This window comes from Saccopteryx leptura, chromosome 2 (genome assembly GCF_036850995.1).
Source record: "Saccopteryx leptura isolate mSacLep1 chromosome 2, mSacLep1_pri_phased_curated, whole genome shotgun sequence".
Classification (NCBI taxonomy): domain Eukaryota; kingdom Metazoa; phylum Chordata; class Mammalia; order Chiroptera; family Emballonuridae; genus Saccopteryx; species Saccopteryx leptura.
Genome location: NC_089504.1, coordinates 11,097,893 through 11,116,854, shown reverse-complemented (window position 1 = coordinate 11,116,854; position 18,962 = coordinate 11,097,893). Strand labels below are relative to the sequence as shown.

General features: G+C 55.2%; 1 protein-coding gene across 4 annotated transcripts in view; it reads left to right on the top strand.

Moving 5' to 3' along the window:
• Nucleotides 1–18,962, top strand: part of NEK6 (NIMA related kinase 6) — a 76,578-nt gene that overhangs the window by 24,892 nt on the left and 32,724 nt on the right. For 3 of the 4 annotated variants that reach the window (XM_066367196.1, XM_066367194.1, XM_066367195.1), the window contains one exon: nucleotides 12,193–12,311. In XM_066367196.1, coding sequence (XP_066223293.1) covers nucleotides 12,222–12,311 — 90 coding nt within the window. In that variant the 5' untranslated portion in view covers nucleotides 12,193–12,221. Of the gene's footprint in view, nucleotides 1–7,472; nucleotides 7,492–12,192; nucleotides 12,312–18,962 lie in introns of those variants that run through there. The other variant, XM_066367193.1, reaches the window with a different exon arrangement.

Genomic DNA, 18,962 nt, shown 5'->3' with positions numbered 1-18,962 from the left:
CCAACTTTGCTCCAATGGAGCCTCAGCTGCGGGAAGGGGAAGAGAGAGACAGAGAGGAAGGAGAGGGGGAGGGGTGGAGAAGCAGATGGGTGCTTCTCCTGTGAGCCTTGGCCAGGAATTGAACCTGGGACTTCCACATGCTGGCCCGATGCCCTACCACTGTGCCATCCGGCCAGGACCCCTCTCAGCCTTTTGACGGGAAACCAAGGCCCAGGAAGGGGAAAGAGCTGGAGCAGGGAGGCCAGGGAGCCAAAGCGAAAACTCAGGATCCTAGACCAGGGGCCTCTTTGCCCTTGGGCCCTTTTGTCCACTATGTGCGGGGGTCACTTCTGGGTCAGCCTGGCACCATCATGGGGCCAGCCTGGCTGGGCCTGGGAATTCAGAGGTGGGTGCCACGGTGAGCCTGCTACCCCTTGGCAGGGTCCTTGGGCAAGTCATACCCAATCCTGAGCCCCGTTTCCTCATCTCAAAAATGGGCGTATTTCCTGGTCTGCCCACCTCTCAAAATTGTCATGAGGCTTCATAAGATGGTGTAAGTAAAAAAAAAAAAAATCCTCTGCAGGCAATCAAGAACTAAGATCTGCTCAGATGTGAAGAATTTGATATTTGTCATCCCTGGAGGCATTTCTGAATCCCTGTCACACAGACAGTGTCTGGTACCAAGTAGGGGTTCAGTGAGTGTCAAATGAATGAATGACGGTCACTGTCATTTATTAAGCACCTGCTACATACCAAGCATCACCCAGGGAACTTTCTATAAGGTCCTGTAACCACACAACAACCGCAGCACCTCTGGTATGCTCCCATTTTACAGATAAGAAAGCTGAGGCTCAAAAAGACAATAACTTCCCTAAGGCCACACAGTGAGCGGTTGAGGAAGTCAGGTTTCACCTCTTACTCTTAAGTCCTGTGTCCTTCCAGGTCCTCAGACGGTCCCCTGGAGGACGGTCCCTGGCCTCCACACACTTAACACCTCAGTAGGGTTCCCGGGGTATGTCGGAATGTGTTTAACAAGTAATTCCTGAGCAGAGGGGTGGGGGAGGGCCCAGGATTTGCACCAAGCTCCAATTTTAGCATTTGCCAATTTCCATGGTGCAAATATTACTATTGGGCCTGATTTTAGGGCAACCAGTCCTCTCGCACGAGGAGCCCCGGATGTTCTCTGGGGTCTCTCGGTGCCACACAAAGACTTGGGAGGGATGAATGGGACCCGAAGGCAGATCTACAACCCCTCGACTGGAATATTAAGATCTGCCAGCCCCGCCGTGTGCGATATTCCTGCCAGACCCAGAGCAGAGCCCTGTAAACGCTGGGATATAATGGACAATAAAAGTCGCCGGAAAATAGTGGGTCTCCTAGGACCACTGTCATCCCTGCCACACGCTGCCTGCCAGAAACACGGGCCCTGTGATCATGAGGCACGATCGTCATGTAAATATATAGGGTCTCTCGCCAGCCGCGAGCTGAGATTTATTTTATTGAGACGGTGGGGGAAGGGGAAGACGGCTCAGGTTCGTCGTCCTGATAACTTTGTGAACTGCTTTGCCATCACTTCCCAGCTTCTGGGAGAATGCAGCAGGAGTCGGCACGGCCTGTCCCCTCCTTCCCCAAGGGGGGCACGGTCCTCAGAGGGCATGGACTCCTCCTGCCAGGTCCACAGGTCCAAGGGCCTGGTTGGCCACAAGACCAGGGTCCCCTGGAGAATGAAGACCAGACTTACTGTGACAATTGGTTTGCCGAGCGGGTTGCCAGAAACATTTGTCACAAGGATATTGCTGTTGGATGAGCACTGGTTTCTTTATAATGATGATGGTCATCGTAATAGTAGCAGCGGCCACATTTATTGAGCTCTTGTGTCGACATAGGTCCTGATGGTCCTGGACCGGCGTTCTGCCCGCATGTCCTTACTCAGTCCTCAAAACCTCACGAGGTCGGTCCTACACGGCCCCTTGTTTACAGAGGAAGAATCTGCAAAAAGATGACCATGGGCCAGGCTGGAGCTCACGTGGCTGGACAGAGGCAGCTTAGGATTCAAACTTGGGGCTCTCAGACTTCAGAGCTGTACTGGGCTGCCTCTGTCTCCTCACTCCCTGGCCCTCTGGTCCCAGATCAAATGCCACTACCTCCTGGCAGCTCTTTGATTGACCCACGTTGGGATCAATAGCCCCTTCTCTGATTCTGCAACCTAGTTAAGCACTTTGATGTGGCCCCCGCCACAACCACCCCATTTGGTTCCTTCATGAGGACAGGAGCCCAGTCTACACTGCAGAGGGTTTCCAGGTGAGTTAGGACTCAGGCCTGCATTTCCAGCCAGGCTCTGCCTCTCTCCTCCTGGGACTCCTCTGGAAACTCACATGACCTCAGAGCCTCAGTTTCCAGATTTGTCAAATGGATGCATTGTCTGCATTGCAGGGTCACCTTATGGACACACGAGCTGTCAACACTCCTAAAGGATCTGGTCCAGCACCCAGCACTTAGGGGCTGCTATGTGTCTGGTCCCTTCCCCCGCCTCCATTGCTGTGTGTCTGGGAGCCCAGGAGGCATCTGAGCCATGTCCCTATACTACTGTGGTCTGTTGTAAGTGGGGAGGACAGTCTACAGGGTGCTGAAGGGCCCCAAAGCCTCCCAGGGCCAGGGAGAGTGTCCCCATAGCAACTCCAAACCCAGCTCACCTGGTTTTCCCCCAGACGTGAGCACGATGAGATACAGGATGCCAGGTGGACAGGCAGGGAGTGACTGACACCCCATGTGTGTGCCTGTGGGGCACGGAGTTGATCAGAGCCGGGTTAGACTGCTGGACGGTTCTGGCTTCCTCCGGCCCAGGAGGAAGAGGAAGGTTCCACGGGGCTGGCTCACTTGGCTTTGCATCTGAGTTTCCCTTGGGTGCTGTGCCCCATCCTGGGCCAGAGTGCGTGCTTCTGCCATGGAGGGAATTCCCCTCCAGCAGACAGGAGGCTGGAAGCAAAAGAAAGACAGGTTAGGCAGAAAGTGCCCCACTCAGGGGCCCATCTGGCGTTTCCTCTGTGAGCTGACGCTGGTGCTGCCCGTATAGCTGGGTCATAGAAGACAGTCCCTGAGGACTGTCACATGCACCAGGGCCTCGGTGTGGGTCCACCTGCAGGCCTGTGGACAGCTAGCCTGGGCCCAGCCTCGACCACCCATGGGGCTGGCACCTGGCATCTGCCCGACAGTTGGGCCCGGCTGGAGGGGAAGGTGTGCTGGCAGGTGGCCGAGCCCTGGTGCCAGGATCTGGCTCTGTATGTCCTCCGGGGCCTCAGCTGCCATATGCCTGTGCTCGTCCCAGGGGCTGAGCTGCAGATGGGGTGTGAGGGGGTGGTTTGCTCAGGGTATCGGGGGGCTCCTGTTCTGAAGGAAGAAGCCGCAGGGGCTGGCCACGAGCTCTTTTGGGAGCTGAAGGGCTGGGCTGGTTTGGAGCTTCCCCTGACTTCCTCCCAAACGCCTGCAGGTTCGGCAGCCTCCACGCCTTTGATCCGGCTGTGTCCTCTGCCAGAATTCCCCGCCCCTCAGTCCGAAACCCGCCCGTCCCTCTAGGCCATCTCAGACTGCACCTGTGTGAGAAGCTGTCCGAGACTTTGCCTGGCCAGCGGTCAGAGTCCACAGTCCTTCTCCTGGGGGCACTTTTCATGCTCTTTTCTGGCTTGTTGGTATTTGTCCCTGTGTTCTGGGGTTCTCTCCTGCAGACCCTGTAAGAGCTAGATGCCATCTCGGAGTCACCAGTTGTCAGCACAGGCCCTGCATAGGACATGTGGAAGGGAGGGAAGGCGGGTTCTGGCCAGGTCACTCAGTTGGTTAGAGCATCATCCCAACATGCCAAGGTTGTAGGTTCAATCCCCGGTCAGGGCACATACAAGAATCAATCAATGAGTGCATAAGTAAGTGGAACAACAAATTGTTTCTCTCTGTCCCTTGCTCTCTTTCTCAAGTCAATAAAAATAATAGTAAATTTTAAAAAGAACAAAAAGGAAGGGAGAAACACTCTAAACCCTGCATTCCTAGATCCACACCTTGTTTTGGAGAGCATGGGCCCCCATTAGGATGTAATAATGGTCAAACAGTAACTCCATTGATTGGGTGTCTAATATGTGCCAGCCCGGCGCTGAGCACTTTGGGTTCATGTAATGTCAGGGACCCTCCAGCAGCCTGAGGCGGTGTGTACCATTCTTGTCCCCGTTTTACCCACAAGGACACTAGGACACACACAGCAGGGATGTGGCAGATCCAGGACTTAAACCCAGGACCACTGCCTGCCATCTCCCGGATAAGTATTTTTGGCTCAGTTCAGACAGATATACTAGGAATGGTTAAGCTTTTAGAGGGATAGCAAGAACTTGCATGCTTTTTAGTATCTGCTGGGCCCCTGTGGGGGTGCTTGGGGATGGGGTAAGGGAAGGGCCCCTGTTCCTCCCAGAGCGCAGGCTGGGTTCATCCTGGGGCTGTTCTGTCTGTTCTGGGCTCCGGTTAGGGCGGAGGGGTTGATGAGGCCTGGAGGGCAAATCCCTCTGCCCTGCAGCGTGGGTATGCGTTGGGTTGAGTCGGCTGGTTCTCAGCCAGGTTCTGCCATCGCTGGGCCTCAGTTTCCTGGTGGGTAAAATGGGTCAGCAGGATTGGGGGGTCCCAGAGTGGACTGATTGCGTCCCAGGCCCACTGGCTTGAGGCGTGTGCCACTCCCTCCAGGACTGCCCAGCGGCTGCCGCCATCAGATGCCAGTCCCTGGTGAGCATCGGACTCCCTGGCTGCTATGACAAGTTCTGTTCACCACAGAGGTGGCAGCCGGAGTTATTTTTGGAGCAGCGCAGGGTGGGGGTTTCCTTTTGGCAGTGACAGGGGATGCAGTCTCCGGCAGGGGAAGTCCCCTCCAGAGTCAGGGCCGCCCCTCTTCCTTCACCCGCCCCGGCACGGAGAGGCCACCCACGTCCCCCGAGGCCCCAGTACCGAGAACCCACCCTCAACCCCAGGCCGAGCGGACCTTCCCCGAGCTTCTCAAGAGCCACTTTGCAAGGTACCTGCCTTTGCCCTGCCTCTTGCTGGGGAGACCCTTTCACTCTTTCCTGCCACCGGGGGCTACTGCCTTTGCCCTGGAGGGTGTGCCCAGCAAGCAGCAGGTAGGAAGGCCTGAGAGACCTGTGGAGTCTGGGCTCACAGAGCATCCTACCCCGGCTGCACCTCTGCCACTAATGCCACTTGACCACCCCCAGTTGGGGGCTGCCAGAAGGCTGGTGCCATCGGCCTGGCATGAAACCTTTGCCACCACTCAGGTTGGGTGGTGGGTGGGTTTCACATTGATTCTGGGCTTTGCCCGAAATACTGAGGTTACAAAGGAAGCAGAAAAAGTAATTCTTGTCTCTCTGGGGTGGGGTTTGGTTGCCTGGGCCCCTTCCTGATGTCTGAGCAGTGAGTTCACAGAACTTTCTCCCACCAGGTACAGCTGTCCTTCAAACCTTAAAACGGGGGCAAGAGAGAAAATTAGGGGAGGCCAGGAGTTTAAGAACGTTCCCTGGGTAGAGGTGACTGGGTGGGATTAGGGATGCTTTTCTGGGACCCAGGGCAAGCCTTTTTACAAACACTGAAGCCCCCAGCCCCCTGGCGGCTGCTTCCCTGGCTTCTGCCTCCTCACTCCTGGTGTTTCTGTTCTTGGTCAGCAGCCATTTACCTGGTCCTCCCTCTGCCCTCGAGGACAACTCCACTGAGGGAGAGGAAAAACATGTGAGCAGACAGTGACAGCACAGGGACCAGGGATGTAGAGCCAGGAGTGAAACTACCTGGGGGAGTCCAGAAAGGCTGCCTGGAGGAGGTGTCCAGGTTGGGCTGTGAAGGCAAAGCCAGGTTTGCCAGGAGACAATTATTCTAGGCAGGGAAAGCAGAGCCTGCCAGGGTCTTGAGGAGAGAGCAAGTTCATTTCCCTGGAGAGCAGGGATCCTTATGGTATGGCCGGCCTATTAAGGGGTGCAGCGCTCCTAGCAGGGTGAGATACCAACTTCCCCCAGCTCTATGGTGGTCTCAAAGGGGCATTCCAGACAAATAAGACTGAAACCCAGACTTTGTAGAAGTCAGAGCTGGGTTCAGGTGCAGGGCATGCCTTTTACTAGCTGCACAAGCTTGGCAAGTCACGTGACTTCTCTGCACCTCAGTTTCCTCATCCTTGAAATGGGGCATCACAGACGTGGAGGTGAGAATGTGCTGAGGTGCTGCACGTAACTCGCTGGCATGGAGGACGTGCTCAGCAGATCTCCCCCTCAAAGGGGTGCAGTGAGGCCTGCCTTCACTGGGCCCCAGAGCCAGAGGCCTCCCAGACGGAACCCAAACGCCTCACCACTCCCTTCTAAGAGATGTCTACAGCTACTGCATTTTTCCCTTCAAGAATTGGGTTTATTACCCGGAAGGAGGAAATGAAAGGTGATCAGGAGCCTCCTGGCTTTTACGAAGGCTCTGGGAAGCCCAGCAGTGTGAATGGTGTGTTCTGAATGGCCTGGGGACGCCTGCCTGCTGGGAGACCTCAGCGACCCTTCCACCCTGCCCCTGCCTGTGGAGGCAGGTGATTCTTGCTTGGGGCTTCAGGAGGGTGGGAAGAGCCCTCCCCACTGGCTGGTCAGAAGTTTATTCAACCAGCTCCCACTGGGTGCCCGTTCTGTGCCAGGCCCTGGTGGTGTAGAGATGATTGCTAGGGCCAGTGCTCCCCTTGAAGGGCCAGCAGAGGAGGAAGAGAGGGTGACAAAGTGAGCAGTTTGTGCCCAAAGAGCTGGACTGTGGGGGAGATGCATGTGTGGATGCCAGCAGAGGGGGAGGTGGGTGGGGACCCTGGTACTGGCTGGCTGACAGCCTCTGTGTGCCCACCTTGCAGGTCCCACTGTTTCTTCTTTATGGATGAGGGAATCGAGGCTCAGGGAGGGAGCAGGACTTTCCCGAGACCCTGCAAGAAGTGCCGAGCCTGAGTGGGACCCAAGACCTGGTCATGACCCATGAGTAGACATTCCCCAGGGAGAGGTCATAGGTTCCAGGCAGAGGCTGGTGTGTGGAAAGACCTGGGAGGGTCGGGGGGCTGTGTGGTTGGGTGCGGGACCTGCGGTGGGGGAAGGGGTTGGGGGCAGGCAGGAAAGCAGGCCCGAACCAGCTGGGCAGAACGTGCAATGCCTTGCTTAGTCATACGGGCCTTTCCTGGGGTGTTTGGGGTGGGGTCAGTGAGTTGGGATTTGTGTATTGTAGGAGAGACCTTCCCATGGGTGGCCTGGAAGTTGAGTCATCGGGCAGGAGGTGACTGCAGGGGCCCGCTGAGAAGGAGCCAGGCTAGCCCAGGGCAGGGCCTCTGGAAAAGAATTAGCAGGAGGGGATGAAGACCAGCTGTGGACAGCGAGGGAGGGCGAGACCTGGGGCGGAGCACCCTGGGTTCCTGCGAATCCCTGGGCAGACAGAGATGCGGCCCTGCTGCTGAAATGGGGACCTGGAAAGGGCAGGCAAATCTCCCATTTGGAGCAGGTGAGTCTTTGGTGCCTGAGGCTTTTGGTGGTCGGGGTCTGGCTCTCTGGAGAGAGGAGGAGGGGTGGGTGACGGGGGAGCAGAGGCGAGCTGAGCGGGAAGAGAGGCCCCCTTGTCCAGGTGGGCACTGCGTAGCCCCTCAGCTGCTGGCCTGCAGGTTCCGCAGGCCCACTGGGAGGGCCGTAGCCCTGAGGGGGGCGTTAGGGACCTCTGCAGGGGCTGCCCGTTCTTTCGGGGCTGCTTGTGGTCCCGTGTCAGAGAAGCCAGGCTCCTGCTGGTGTGGATCCCAAGAATCTGTTCAGCAAGTATGGTTTTGGGGGTGGAGCGCTGAGAGGACACAGGACCCATCAGGAAAACAGACACCATCTGTGGCTTGTCCCTTACGGCTCCCAGGCCCCATGACTCTGGCTTGAGATCTGGCTGCTTCCTGTCAAGTGATGAATGGGTAACGGCTGCTGATCCCAAGACCAGAAGAGGAGGGAGGCCACAGCAGCCAGAGCTCCACCTCTAGGCCAGAATTCATTCATTCACTCATTCATTCCTTCATTCATTCATTCATTCACTCTTTCAAGGCAGTATGGGCGAGGGGAGTCAGACAGACTTGGTTTCCAGTGTTCGTTCCTCCTCTTGCCTGCTGTGTGGCCATGGGCCCCTCACTTAACTGGTCTGAACTTTCGTTTCCTCCTCTGCATAATGTAGATAATAGCAGCCCGTGACTCTTTAAGAGACTCGGTTTTTGCAACTGCAAAATGGGGGTGATAGCCTCTTGGGTTTCTTGGAAGGTGTCAAGTCACTCGGTTTCTGGGTGCTTGCTATGGATGTTGGTCGATGCTGAAGCTGGTCCGACCTTGGCACCGCCAGTAGCCAGGCTGTGAGTTGCCTGCCGGAGCTGATCCCCCTGTAGAGTGCCCGGATTAAACCTGTGTCCCCCTAGGGTCACACCCTACAGTAGTAAGAGTCTTGTCAAAGGCCAGGGCAGGGAGGAGCGTGTCAGTGGGCTTTGCAAAGGTAGCCACCGTTCCCGTAAGTGATGAAGAAGGTGTTTGTATGCTCCTGTTGGCCCACACAAGCCATGCAGTGCAGTAGACAGAGCATATCTGGGGTCCAACAGCCACAGCTTTGTCTTCCACGAGCTCTGACCCTGGGCAGTCCCTGCCCCTCTCTGAGCCCCAGTTCCCATGTCTGTCACCCCTCCATTGCCCAGGGGGAGCAGCTGAAGCCTTGGAGGGCCCTCAACCTGTGCTAAGTTCTGTTCTTAGGAGTTTGCATCTGTAACATGTTTAATCCTGTCAGTCACCCTAAGAGATAGATCTTACTATCAGCCTCATTTTCCAGATGTGGAAACAGACACTGCATGGTTAAAGGCTGCCTATCCCACATAGACCCTAGGTTTTAACATCTGGGCTCCTACTCATCTAGTCCCTGGGAGGCTGGCAGACATGCACACATCAGGAACTCAGGCTGGGAAGCCACACTGCGTGCCCACAGCACCTTGGCAATGCTGGGCCCTCGCTCCCTGCAAAGAAAGACCCTGTGTGAGGTGGCACTCAGTGTGGCCTGCGGCTCTGGGTCTCACATTCCATGGATTTTGGCCCCTGAGTTGGGCTTGGCAGCTTGTTCCTCATTGTTCTGCAGCTTGGCAGGAGCAGCGGGGCCAGGCAGCTCCTAGTGTTACCCTGAGGTGCCGGCATGTGCTGCATGTGGGTCCTCGCTCTGCTGTCCCTGCCCTTCCTCCATGTCCCTTTGTCTGGGGCTCTGTGTCTGGGCTCCCTAAGAAGCAGTTTCTGGCAGGAAATTTCTGAAGTTTCTGTTGAAGTAAAGACAAAGAGAATGAGAAATCTCTGAAATACAACACCCCTGGAGACTTTAGGACCTGGGGGTGGGGGGCTTGGGAATCAGTGAGAGCTGGATTCAAATCTTCCCCTGAGCCTGATTTCTCATCTGTAAGATGGGTCTACCAGCAGCCGAAAGACCTGGCCCACTGGAGTCTCAGAGAGCCTTCATTGCCCCTTTGTGGTGGCCGTCTCTGGCTCCTGGGTGGTGGTGGGGGACTGTGACTTTCAGGGTCCTCCTTGGCTGCTGCTTTTCTGCAACATGTCTCCCTAGGGAGTATGGCTCAGTGCCTTCTGTTAGGTTCTGGACAGACTAGCTCTTAGGAAGAATAATTTACCAACGCCCCAGGGGTTTGATAGGAAAGGTACGAGGACAGCAGAATTACATCAGTTTGGTGCCATCCTAGAGGACAAGGACCATGGGGCCTCAGTGGGGGAAATGACCCCTGTGACCCATTCAGCCCAGCTCCCATTCTTGAGTGGAGGGGGCCTGTTCGGCGGGGAGCCGCTGGAAGGGAAGAGGATGTTGGGAGGGGCTGTGAGGAACGATGCTGTTGTGGGTTTGAATGTTCCTCTACCTGTGATCGTGTTCCTGGGCAAATCTTTTAGCATCCTTATGCCTCAGTTTTTTCATCTGTAAAATGGAACACTATTCCATGGAATTGGTAAAATGAGATGGACTAACAGAGCTGAAGTGTAGGGAGCGGGGCCTCACATAGTGCACACAGTTGTCAGTTTATCATTACTGTTATTTCTAAGAAGGGCGGGGTGGGGGTCCTGTGTGATGAGCAGGGCGAGCCCCTGAGAAGCTGCTGAGGGTGTGCAGACCACCCCCTGCCTCTGAGCTCAGATGTGGGAGTATCACATGGGGCGTGGGGAATGATCTTTGCAAATACCCCCTAAGGTTTCTGATTTGCCCAAGGTCCCAGCTGGGGAGTGACAGGGTCAAGATACAGACCCAGGCTGGCTGGCCACAAGCAGCTGTGTGAGGTGGGACAGGGGAACGGGAAGCCAGGACATCACCTTCATTTCTGGTCCCCATGACATCTGTGAGCAGGTGTGCAGGTCACACCAGTGCCTTCTGAGATAAAGACAGAACCTTCCTGCTGAAGACAGTTCTCCTACCTTTCCCAGAGGTCCCCCTAAGGGCAGAGGATGGTGAACATGTCACCCTGAGGGGTCTGGGGGTGCAGCCCAAAGCAGCTGCAGAGCCTGCAGAAGTCTCCGGTTTTATCTTAAAATTCATGCGCATTTTACATTCTGTTCCCTCTGTGTCGGGTTTATTGTCACACACATTTCCCCCTGAGTAACAGCGCTGCCTCGCGAAGCTGCCGTGTTTATCTGTTTATCCTGGGGCTTTCATACCCAGGTCCTCACCGTGTCACCTGGGGGGTGAGCTCCACTGCGGGCGCTCAGGCACAGATGGTGGGCAGATGCTGAGGGGCTGCGGCTCCATCTGCATCTCAGGAAGCCGCCTCAGTAGCCCATGTGGAGGAGGAGAGCCTGGTAGGGGGTGGGGGTGGGCGCTGGAGGCCCAGCGGTCCAGGGAGAGGCAGGGGGACAGAGGCTCTGGAAGGACAGGCACAGTGCCATAGTGCCCTCAGCGTGACACTGATTTGAGATAAGAGGACAAAAAGCAAAAGATCTACGTTTATCTGTATACACCAGGATGAACCACATAAAATTCTGGTTGCAGTAGGGGGGAGGGGGTCAGAGCAGGTTGAGTTCGGGCAACTTCAGAGACAGGAGACCACGCGGGCTGGACCAGACTGGGCCGCGCTTGGGGGAACGGTCCTCACTGGGGCTCTGTGCCATCTGCTCTATGCAGCCTTGCTTTCTGCCATCTACTTTGCATGCTGGAGAGCAGTTTTACCCCCGGACGCAGATGGCAGGTGTAGAAGGGAGGAGCTGGCCTGCCTGAGGACACGGGGAGAGTGGCCCTGGACACAGGGGGGTGCTGCAGAAATGCTCGTGGGTGAATGATGGCCTGTCCTCCCGAGGGGAGGCGGTTCCCCTTGCATCTGGGAGGGTCACGTGGCTGGGTGGTTTCCTCCCTGCGGGCATATGGCTTCTTCTGTGTGCTTGTCTGCTGGGGGGCCGGCAGAGGCTGCCTGCGACACCAGGAGTGGAAGTGGTATTGGGAGTGATACTCAGACGGCCCTTAGCTCAGGCCTGGGCACAGCTGCTGTGGTTACTATGGCAACTGGTGACTAGCATTCTGACTCTCCAGGGACCATTGATGTGGCAGCCAAGCCCTGGGGGTTGAGGGGATTGCTCCCTTGTGCCCAGAGGCTCATGCAGGACTGTGAGCGGGACCTGCGCCCTGGCCTTCCAGTGCTTGGTGCCCAGGGCCCAGCGAGGATGGAGATGCGGGGTCCTTCCTGCAGCTGTTGCTTGCAGTCTGACTCAAGGTCTCCCCCTCCTGACCACCCAGTCTGCCAGCCTGGGTTGATGTGGGGGTGGTGTCGAGGGGCAGGGGTGTAAAACTCCCCACCGAGAGGCGTGGAGGACAGTGATGTGGAAAGAACAGGGCTTTGGAGTCTACCACAGTTGGGGTTGAATCTGATGCCTCTCTCACTGGCTGGGGCCGCCTTTAGAGTTTTCCCTGCACAAAGCCTCAGTTTCCCCTTCTGTCCAATGGGGATAATCCTAACAATGCAGTCAGGACAGCATAATGGAGGGAATGTGTGTCATGCAGGGTGTTCACTCCTAGCCCTGGGTCACCACAGGCAAAGTACTTAACGGCTCTGCCCCTCAACCCACACACCTGTGAAACGGGGCAGGTGAAAGCACTTCCTCCACCCAAGGGCCGTCAGGAGGAGAGAGTGAGCAGGCGAGTATCAAAGAAAGCCCTCGTTTTCTTTTGCAGCCTGTGCCCTTGTGAGGCTGGCATGCAGGATGGCAGGACAGCCCAGCCACATGCCCCACGGAGGGAGCCCGAACAACCTCTGCCACACCCCGGGACCTGCGCACCCCCCTGACCCACAGGTAAGCCCTCTTCCTCTATCCGCAGTGCCTTCGAGACTCCCAGGAACACAGGTCCCTGAAGCTGCTTCGTCCCAGCCGACGGGGCAGCCCTAGGCCAGAACCTCTTCTCGCTGGCCTCCAGGAACGGGAGCAGAGCCCACTGCCTGATCTGGTCCGGCCTCCATTTCATTCGGCGACCCTCTCTGCTGGACTCTGGGTGGAATCCCAGGCCTGGTCCCGCCTGAGTGTTTCCATGTGAACAGAACGGCTTTATCTCCGAGGGCTCCAGCACTGCTGAGAAAGATGGACAGAGAGGGAGTTATGGAGGCCCCGAGGAGAAGGGAGGGCGCAGGGGAACGGGCAGGGTGAGCTTGGGGTCAGAGATAACTTCCTTACTCTAGGCCGAAGTCGGCCTCCCTTCTGGTCAGAAGTATGTTCTGGCCGCTTCATCCAGAACCAGCAGAGCGTAGGGACACCACTTTCCCTCCGCCTGCCTCTCCCTCTGTGTAGACGTCGGAGAGCCGGGCAGAATTCTGCAGCTTTTCGGACAGCAGCTTTTGGGGTTCTGAGCTGCTCGCATACCCCAAACCTTTTCCTGGGCCTGGAGTGCCTTCCTCTTCCGAACCTTAGTCCAGATGCTGCTACTTCTGGGGAGCCTTCCTGCTCCACCCGATCCCCTCTGTGCTGCCTGCACACCTGCACACAGGTGCTGGGTCACAGCCGTGATCACATCCCACCCGGGCCTGGTTCCTGGTCCCTTCCTAGACAGAACTCTCTGGAGTGGAGCTTTGCCGGTCGCAGCACCCGCGCCAGGAGCCAAGGAGCCCTTTGTGCCTACTGAGTTAACGCGGCGTGGACACGTGTAGTGCGCATGCCCAGGACGTGGCCGTGTGGGACGCAGACCCACGTGTGCTCTGAGTGAGCACGCGGTCTCACGGGAGGGAGAGACAGGAAAGAATGCAGGAGAAACTCAGGAGCCAGAGAAGGGCCCTGATCCAAAGCCAGGGAGGCTTCCTCGAGGAGGTGGCCAGCAAAGGCCGGGAGGGGACAGAGAGCTTGGGCAGAGCAGCCAGGACCAGATGCTGTGGTGTCCTGTGAGCAGTCGGGAGTGATAAAAAGTAACTGTTCAGGGTTGGCTTTTGTCCCAGGGCTGTGAGCCTTAAATCGGGGATGGGGGAACGGGACTCAGGGACAGCCACTTCCCTGAGCCGTGGAAGGCTTGTCACAGCTTCTGCCTAGTTCCTGTTGGAGGGCTTCAGGTGGATTGGTGTTCGACCTGTTTGGGCAGGGTTGCCACGCACATACAGGTAACACACTGCACAGAGGCTCCTGGCCAAGGAGGCAAGTGAGTCTGAAACCCAGCTCCTGCCCCTGCGCTCCCCTGCGCCCTCAGCCGTGCTTCTCGTGCGGGCTGCCTCGCCCCGGGGAAGGCGCGCCTCTGTGACGTCACGCAGAAGCGACATACGATCTAGGAGACTGTGCGTGTAGTGCGCACGCGCACAGGGCCACCAGAGTCCAAAGGCATCGTCGGTGCTGTTCTTTTTCTCCATTTGTTACTGGCTGAGATGCAAGGGCCCATTTCCTAGATGGAATTGGGGGAGGCAGATCCCAGAACACTGGGCAGCCCATGAACACCGCTGGTCCCGACTCCACCAGGACATCTCAGTGATGGCTGGGGGCAGCAGGGCCTCCTCGGGTAATGTAGCAATTTGTCATATTAAGTCATTCCCTAACAATCCAGTCCCTCTTGATTAATCTCCCAGAATTAGCCAGTTGCATTTCGAGCAATTAGGGTTAATTACAGCCTCATTTGGCAGAGGAGAGAGCCCCGTAATTATTTCACGAACAAGGAGAGGACTCGGCGGGCTGCGGCAACGCGGCAGCGTCCGAGGCTTCTCCTCACACATGTGGGAGTGGTAATGGCATAGTTAAGTGTAATTAGATACGATTACTCAGCGTTGTCTGGCGGCTGTCCGGGAAGGTGCCCCGGTCCCGCCAGCATCTGGCTGGGTTTGCGGAACCAGGCACCGTGGTGTTGACGCTGGGCCTGCGGCCGGTCGGGGTGGATGGAGCGCAGTCGGCACTTCCTCTCTCCTCATCTGGTATTTAAACACCATCCAGGGAGATATCAGGGCCTGAATCTTGTCCATTTCAGGACATAGAAACACCTGGAATTGACGGCAGAAGCATTTTCCTTTATGGTGATAGGCATTGCCGTTCCCCTGAAACTGTTCTTAGGAGAGGGAGCCAGGCTCTGTGACGGCAAGAATGCTATCAGCTGGACCAAGCTGGGTTCAGCTCCCAAAGCTGTCCCTCACCCGTCAGGTGACAGTGGGCAGATGACCTCTCTGAACCTCAGTTTCCTCATCTGTGAAAATGGGGCCATAAAGACTACATCCAGTGTGGCATCCGGCCAGTATTATAGGTGTTAAGGAAACAGTATGTCATTGACATTATTCTTATATTTTAAAATTTATCTTAGTTCTCAAAGCTGAAGAGCCCAGAGCTGGAAACACCCCCAGTGTAGAAAGAATGATTTAACAAACACAGTCGGACTCTGGTTTTTGTTAACCTTCTATGCCCAAGGCATGTGGTTTGTTCATTTTGAGGAGCTTTCCAGGTTTGAGAGCTGTCAGCATATGAAAATATATTTGCTGAACCCAGCAGAATTGTCTGTGAAATTCATACACATTTAGGAAAGCTGAACATGCCTGCTTTTCTTGAGGTTTTATGAATGAATGAATGAATGGATGGATGGATGAATGAATGAAGTTGAGAAGAATAGCTTAAAATGGCCTACACCTTATGACTTGACCAATTTGCTACAGAGCGTTCTCATCAGGAATGAAATGTAAGGCTCAGCTGACCCACTAAAAACCACATGAATTTCCAAGAAGAAAGGTGTTCTTGTCTGAGAAAGCCCTGGCTAATGTGTCTTCCATCTGGAAAGCTTACACAAACCTGCTTGGGCCGTGCCAAGTTCTGTCATATTCGGCACTGTTCAGAGCGAGGGGATCTCGTGCCTAACTTTGCAGGAGATAAGGACAGCATTGCACAGGCCCAAATCTTGATGAAGTCTTTCCAAACCAAGGATGGTATTTAAATAAGATGTAATGACCAAATAGTGACGGCCATTAAAATTCAAGAAGTGTTTGCTTTGTTGTGAATTCAGCAAGCGCTTGTCTCATTTTGGCCTGAGGTCTCTGTGTTCCAAGAAGAGGAAGGTGCAGGACCAGTCAGGTTAGATAAGTGTTTAAATACCGGTGCTTCGGTAAGGTAGACTGACCCATATTTATGAAAGGCCTGGATTGCACACTGTGTCATTTGGAATTGACTCTGTAGCAGATGGGGAGCCCATTATGGGTCTGAAGTTGATGGAGTTCGGGTTTTAAATCACTGATAGCTGAGGCTCGAGGCCCAAGAATGATGGGAATGGGAAGAGGCAGGAGACGCCTGCCCTCACCCAGGTGAGATGATGCCTTAACCTTAAACAGGCCGGACACGGGAGGGAGGAGTTCAGAAACTTCCAGGGGGAAAAAAGTAGAACTGTTTTTGGTAACTGTAGGGACGAGAGGGAAGTCCTGGGTGTGTCCAGCCTTCTGGGTGGTGGCTGAGGTTCTGTATGGTTTATATTTTTGCTCGTCAGTGGGTTGGAGCTGGTTTCAGATGCTCCAGTCTGTGTATTTAAGCTCAGCTTTCCCTGAGCTCGCTTACTGAGGCTCGGCTCGGGGAGCCACAGTTGAGATGATTCTAGGCTTTGTGAACCAGGCATCTTCCATGCTCGCCGTTCCCAGGGAACTGAGTGGAGCTGTCCAGGTTGAGACCCTCGTGGTGGTGGCACCAACAGCGTGACATGGGCTTACCGCGTGCGGTCCTCTTCCCAGCTCAGGAAGTAGGTCTTATTCAGAACTCCATTTTGCAGGGTTGAGGTGGAGCAGGGAGTGGGGGCCAAGAGAAGTAACCTATCCGTTTGCTATGAAGGAGCAGAGCCGGGAGCCACTCCAGCCATGTGGCCCCATAGCCGACGTCTTGAGTTTGAAATTAGCCAGATCGTGGAGAGCTGGGGGGGGAGGGGGGGTTGGCCTGGTAAAGAGCCTGACAATATGGACTCTTTGTAGAAAGTGCCCTTTCGTGCGGCGCGGATTTAAAACGCACCATCATATGCGCAGATCCTGAACCCGTTAGAAGTTCCCTACACCCCATGTCAGATGTCTTTAAAGGTGAACTTCGTTTACAGGAAATGTCATTCTGATGAGTTGTGCTTTTCAAAATCGTAGGAATGGTTGCCTTAAAACTAATGATGCATTGCAAATATCAGGGAAAAAAAAAAGACCCATCCAGTGTAAAGATGATTAAAATTCAGGTCAGAAGTCTGACTTAGTCAGGCTAAATTTTTTAATGAGATTTCAGAAAATTAATTGGGCGAATGCATTTTTATTCTTTTAACATGTAATTTTATGCTCCTGTTTAAAAAAAAGAAAGAAAGAAAAAGAATTTGTTGATGGTCGAGGCTTATTGTGGTTCAAGCATTTTAAACTCACATTAGCACAGTGTGGGGGGCATTTGTGGCCTAATTTGATCTGACTTGGTGAAGAAAGCTGGGTTTCTCTGAGCTTTCTGGGGTGGGGGTGTTCAAGATACTCTCTTCCCTGGATGTCTGGCCTTGGCCTGTGAAGGTTGGAATCCTTTCTTTGGAGGGTGGAATTGGGGGTAAAGGTGACTTGGGACCTGGGCCCTCTCTCCCAGGCTCCTAGTTCAGCCCGATCCATCCAGAGTCGCTCCCAGAAGCTGTTTTCTTCTATGAGATGGTGTGACCTCTTCCCTCGGGTCCCCTGCACCTGGCCGCAGGGCCTGGGTCAGCATCCTTGCTGCGTCCCCCCAGCCCTCCACCCCATCTCCTTTACTTTTGAGAGAGACTTAATGGCCTCCACATCTCCAGGGGAAGAGGCATGAGGACTCAGAGATGGCCTCTGGTGACCACGGTGCGGCAGGGTGAGGGGAGCACAGTCACTTAGCAAACAGTCCCCGATGACTCGCATGGGAAACTGCAGGGACGCGTCAGCCTCACTGCTTTACTGTGGCCAGGAGACCTTTGGTGAATGACCTTTCTGAGCCTCAGTTTCTTCATCTGTGAAATGGGGCCACAAAGACTACATGAGATGATATACTTTAAACACCCAGCATGGCATCCAGCATTATAGAAATGATATGCCATCAATCTTACTCTTATATTGTAAAATTCTTTTGTGTGTGTGTGTGACAGAGACAGAGACAGGAAGGAAGAGAGAGAATAAGAATCAACCCGTAGTTGTGGCATCTTAGTTATTCACTGATTGCTTCTCATATGTGCCTTGACCAGGGGGCTCCAGTTGAGCCAGTGACCCCTGGTTCAAGCCAGTGATCTTGGCTCAAGACAGCAACTTTGGGTTTTAAGCCAACGACCTTTGGGCTCAAGCCGTTGACCCTGCACTCAAGCTGGTGAGCCTGTGCTCAAGCTGGCAACCTCAGGGTTTCAAACCTGGGACCTCAGTATCCCAGGTCGATGATCCATCCACTGCACCACCACCTGGTCAGGCTTGTAAAATTCAATTTAGTTTTCATAGTCAACAGAGCCCAGAGCTGGAAGTCCCCTAGTGCAGACTCTCGGTGACGAAGGGGATGGCAGTGATGTTGATAACAGTGAGAACGCCCTGCACTTGTGTCCTGGGCCATGCGCTCACCTGGCCAGGCATTGGACACACCCTGCCTCGGTGCACCCCCAGCCCCTAGGAAGTGGGTGCTGCTGTTCCATAGGTGTCTGCAGTGCCAATGCCAATAACATACCGTGTTTCCTGTGTGCCAAATGCTTTCCTTCATTAGCTTATTTAACCCTCTGGACAGGGTACTGTCATTATCTCAGTTGTACAGATAAGGAAACTGAGGCTCAGAAGGGCTTGCCCAGGGATCACAGCCAGGAAGTGGCAGAACCTGGACTTAAACCCAAGCTCTGGGCCCCAGCTTCCGAGTCTCCGCCTCTCTGCCAGCCCGTGCTACTGGAGTTGTGTTTGTTTCCACCGGAGCTGGCACAGGGCCCCAGACCTAACGGGACAGTAAGCGTTAGAGGAGCAGTTTTCAGAAGGCCGTCAGATTATTGCCGTGAGCCTGTGGTGGGAGCTGTCTGGGCGGGCCCGTGCTTGGCTGGCAGTGCGGAGCTCCTGGACCCTCAGGGGACCCCGAGGCTGGTGTGATAAGTCCAGGGTATGGAGGACCTCACTCGGCTGCAGGGACAAGAGTGGAACTTGCCGAGGGCTGACGCAGGACAGAGGAAGGCCTTGGAAGTGGCCATAGAGAGAGCCCTGGCCTTTGGGGCAAGGACTCAGTTCGCCTTCTCCTTTTCTGCTCACAGCCCTGAGTTAAATCAGGATCAGGCCTCTGCAGGCTCAGGCAGCCGCACCTGGGAGCCCTGTGTCTGCAGTGCCCCACACGGAGCAGAGGCCACCCCAGGACGGGCCCATCCCAGCCCCTGCCAGGCGCCCTGGCACTGCCACTGCTCTGCTGCCCCAGTGACCTGCCCACCACAGGAGCTCATTCCCTAATTAGGTCGAATAGGTTGTGACAGGAAATGCAAATCTGGGTCATTGCGTATGCAGATGTGCAGCTGGAGTGTCTGCGATGCCGGCTGGGATGTCACCC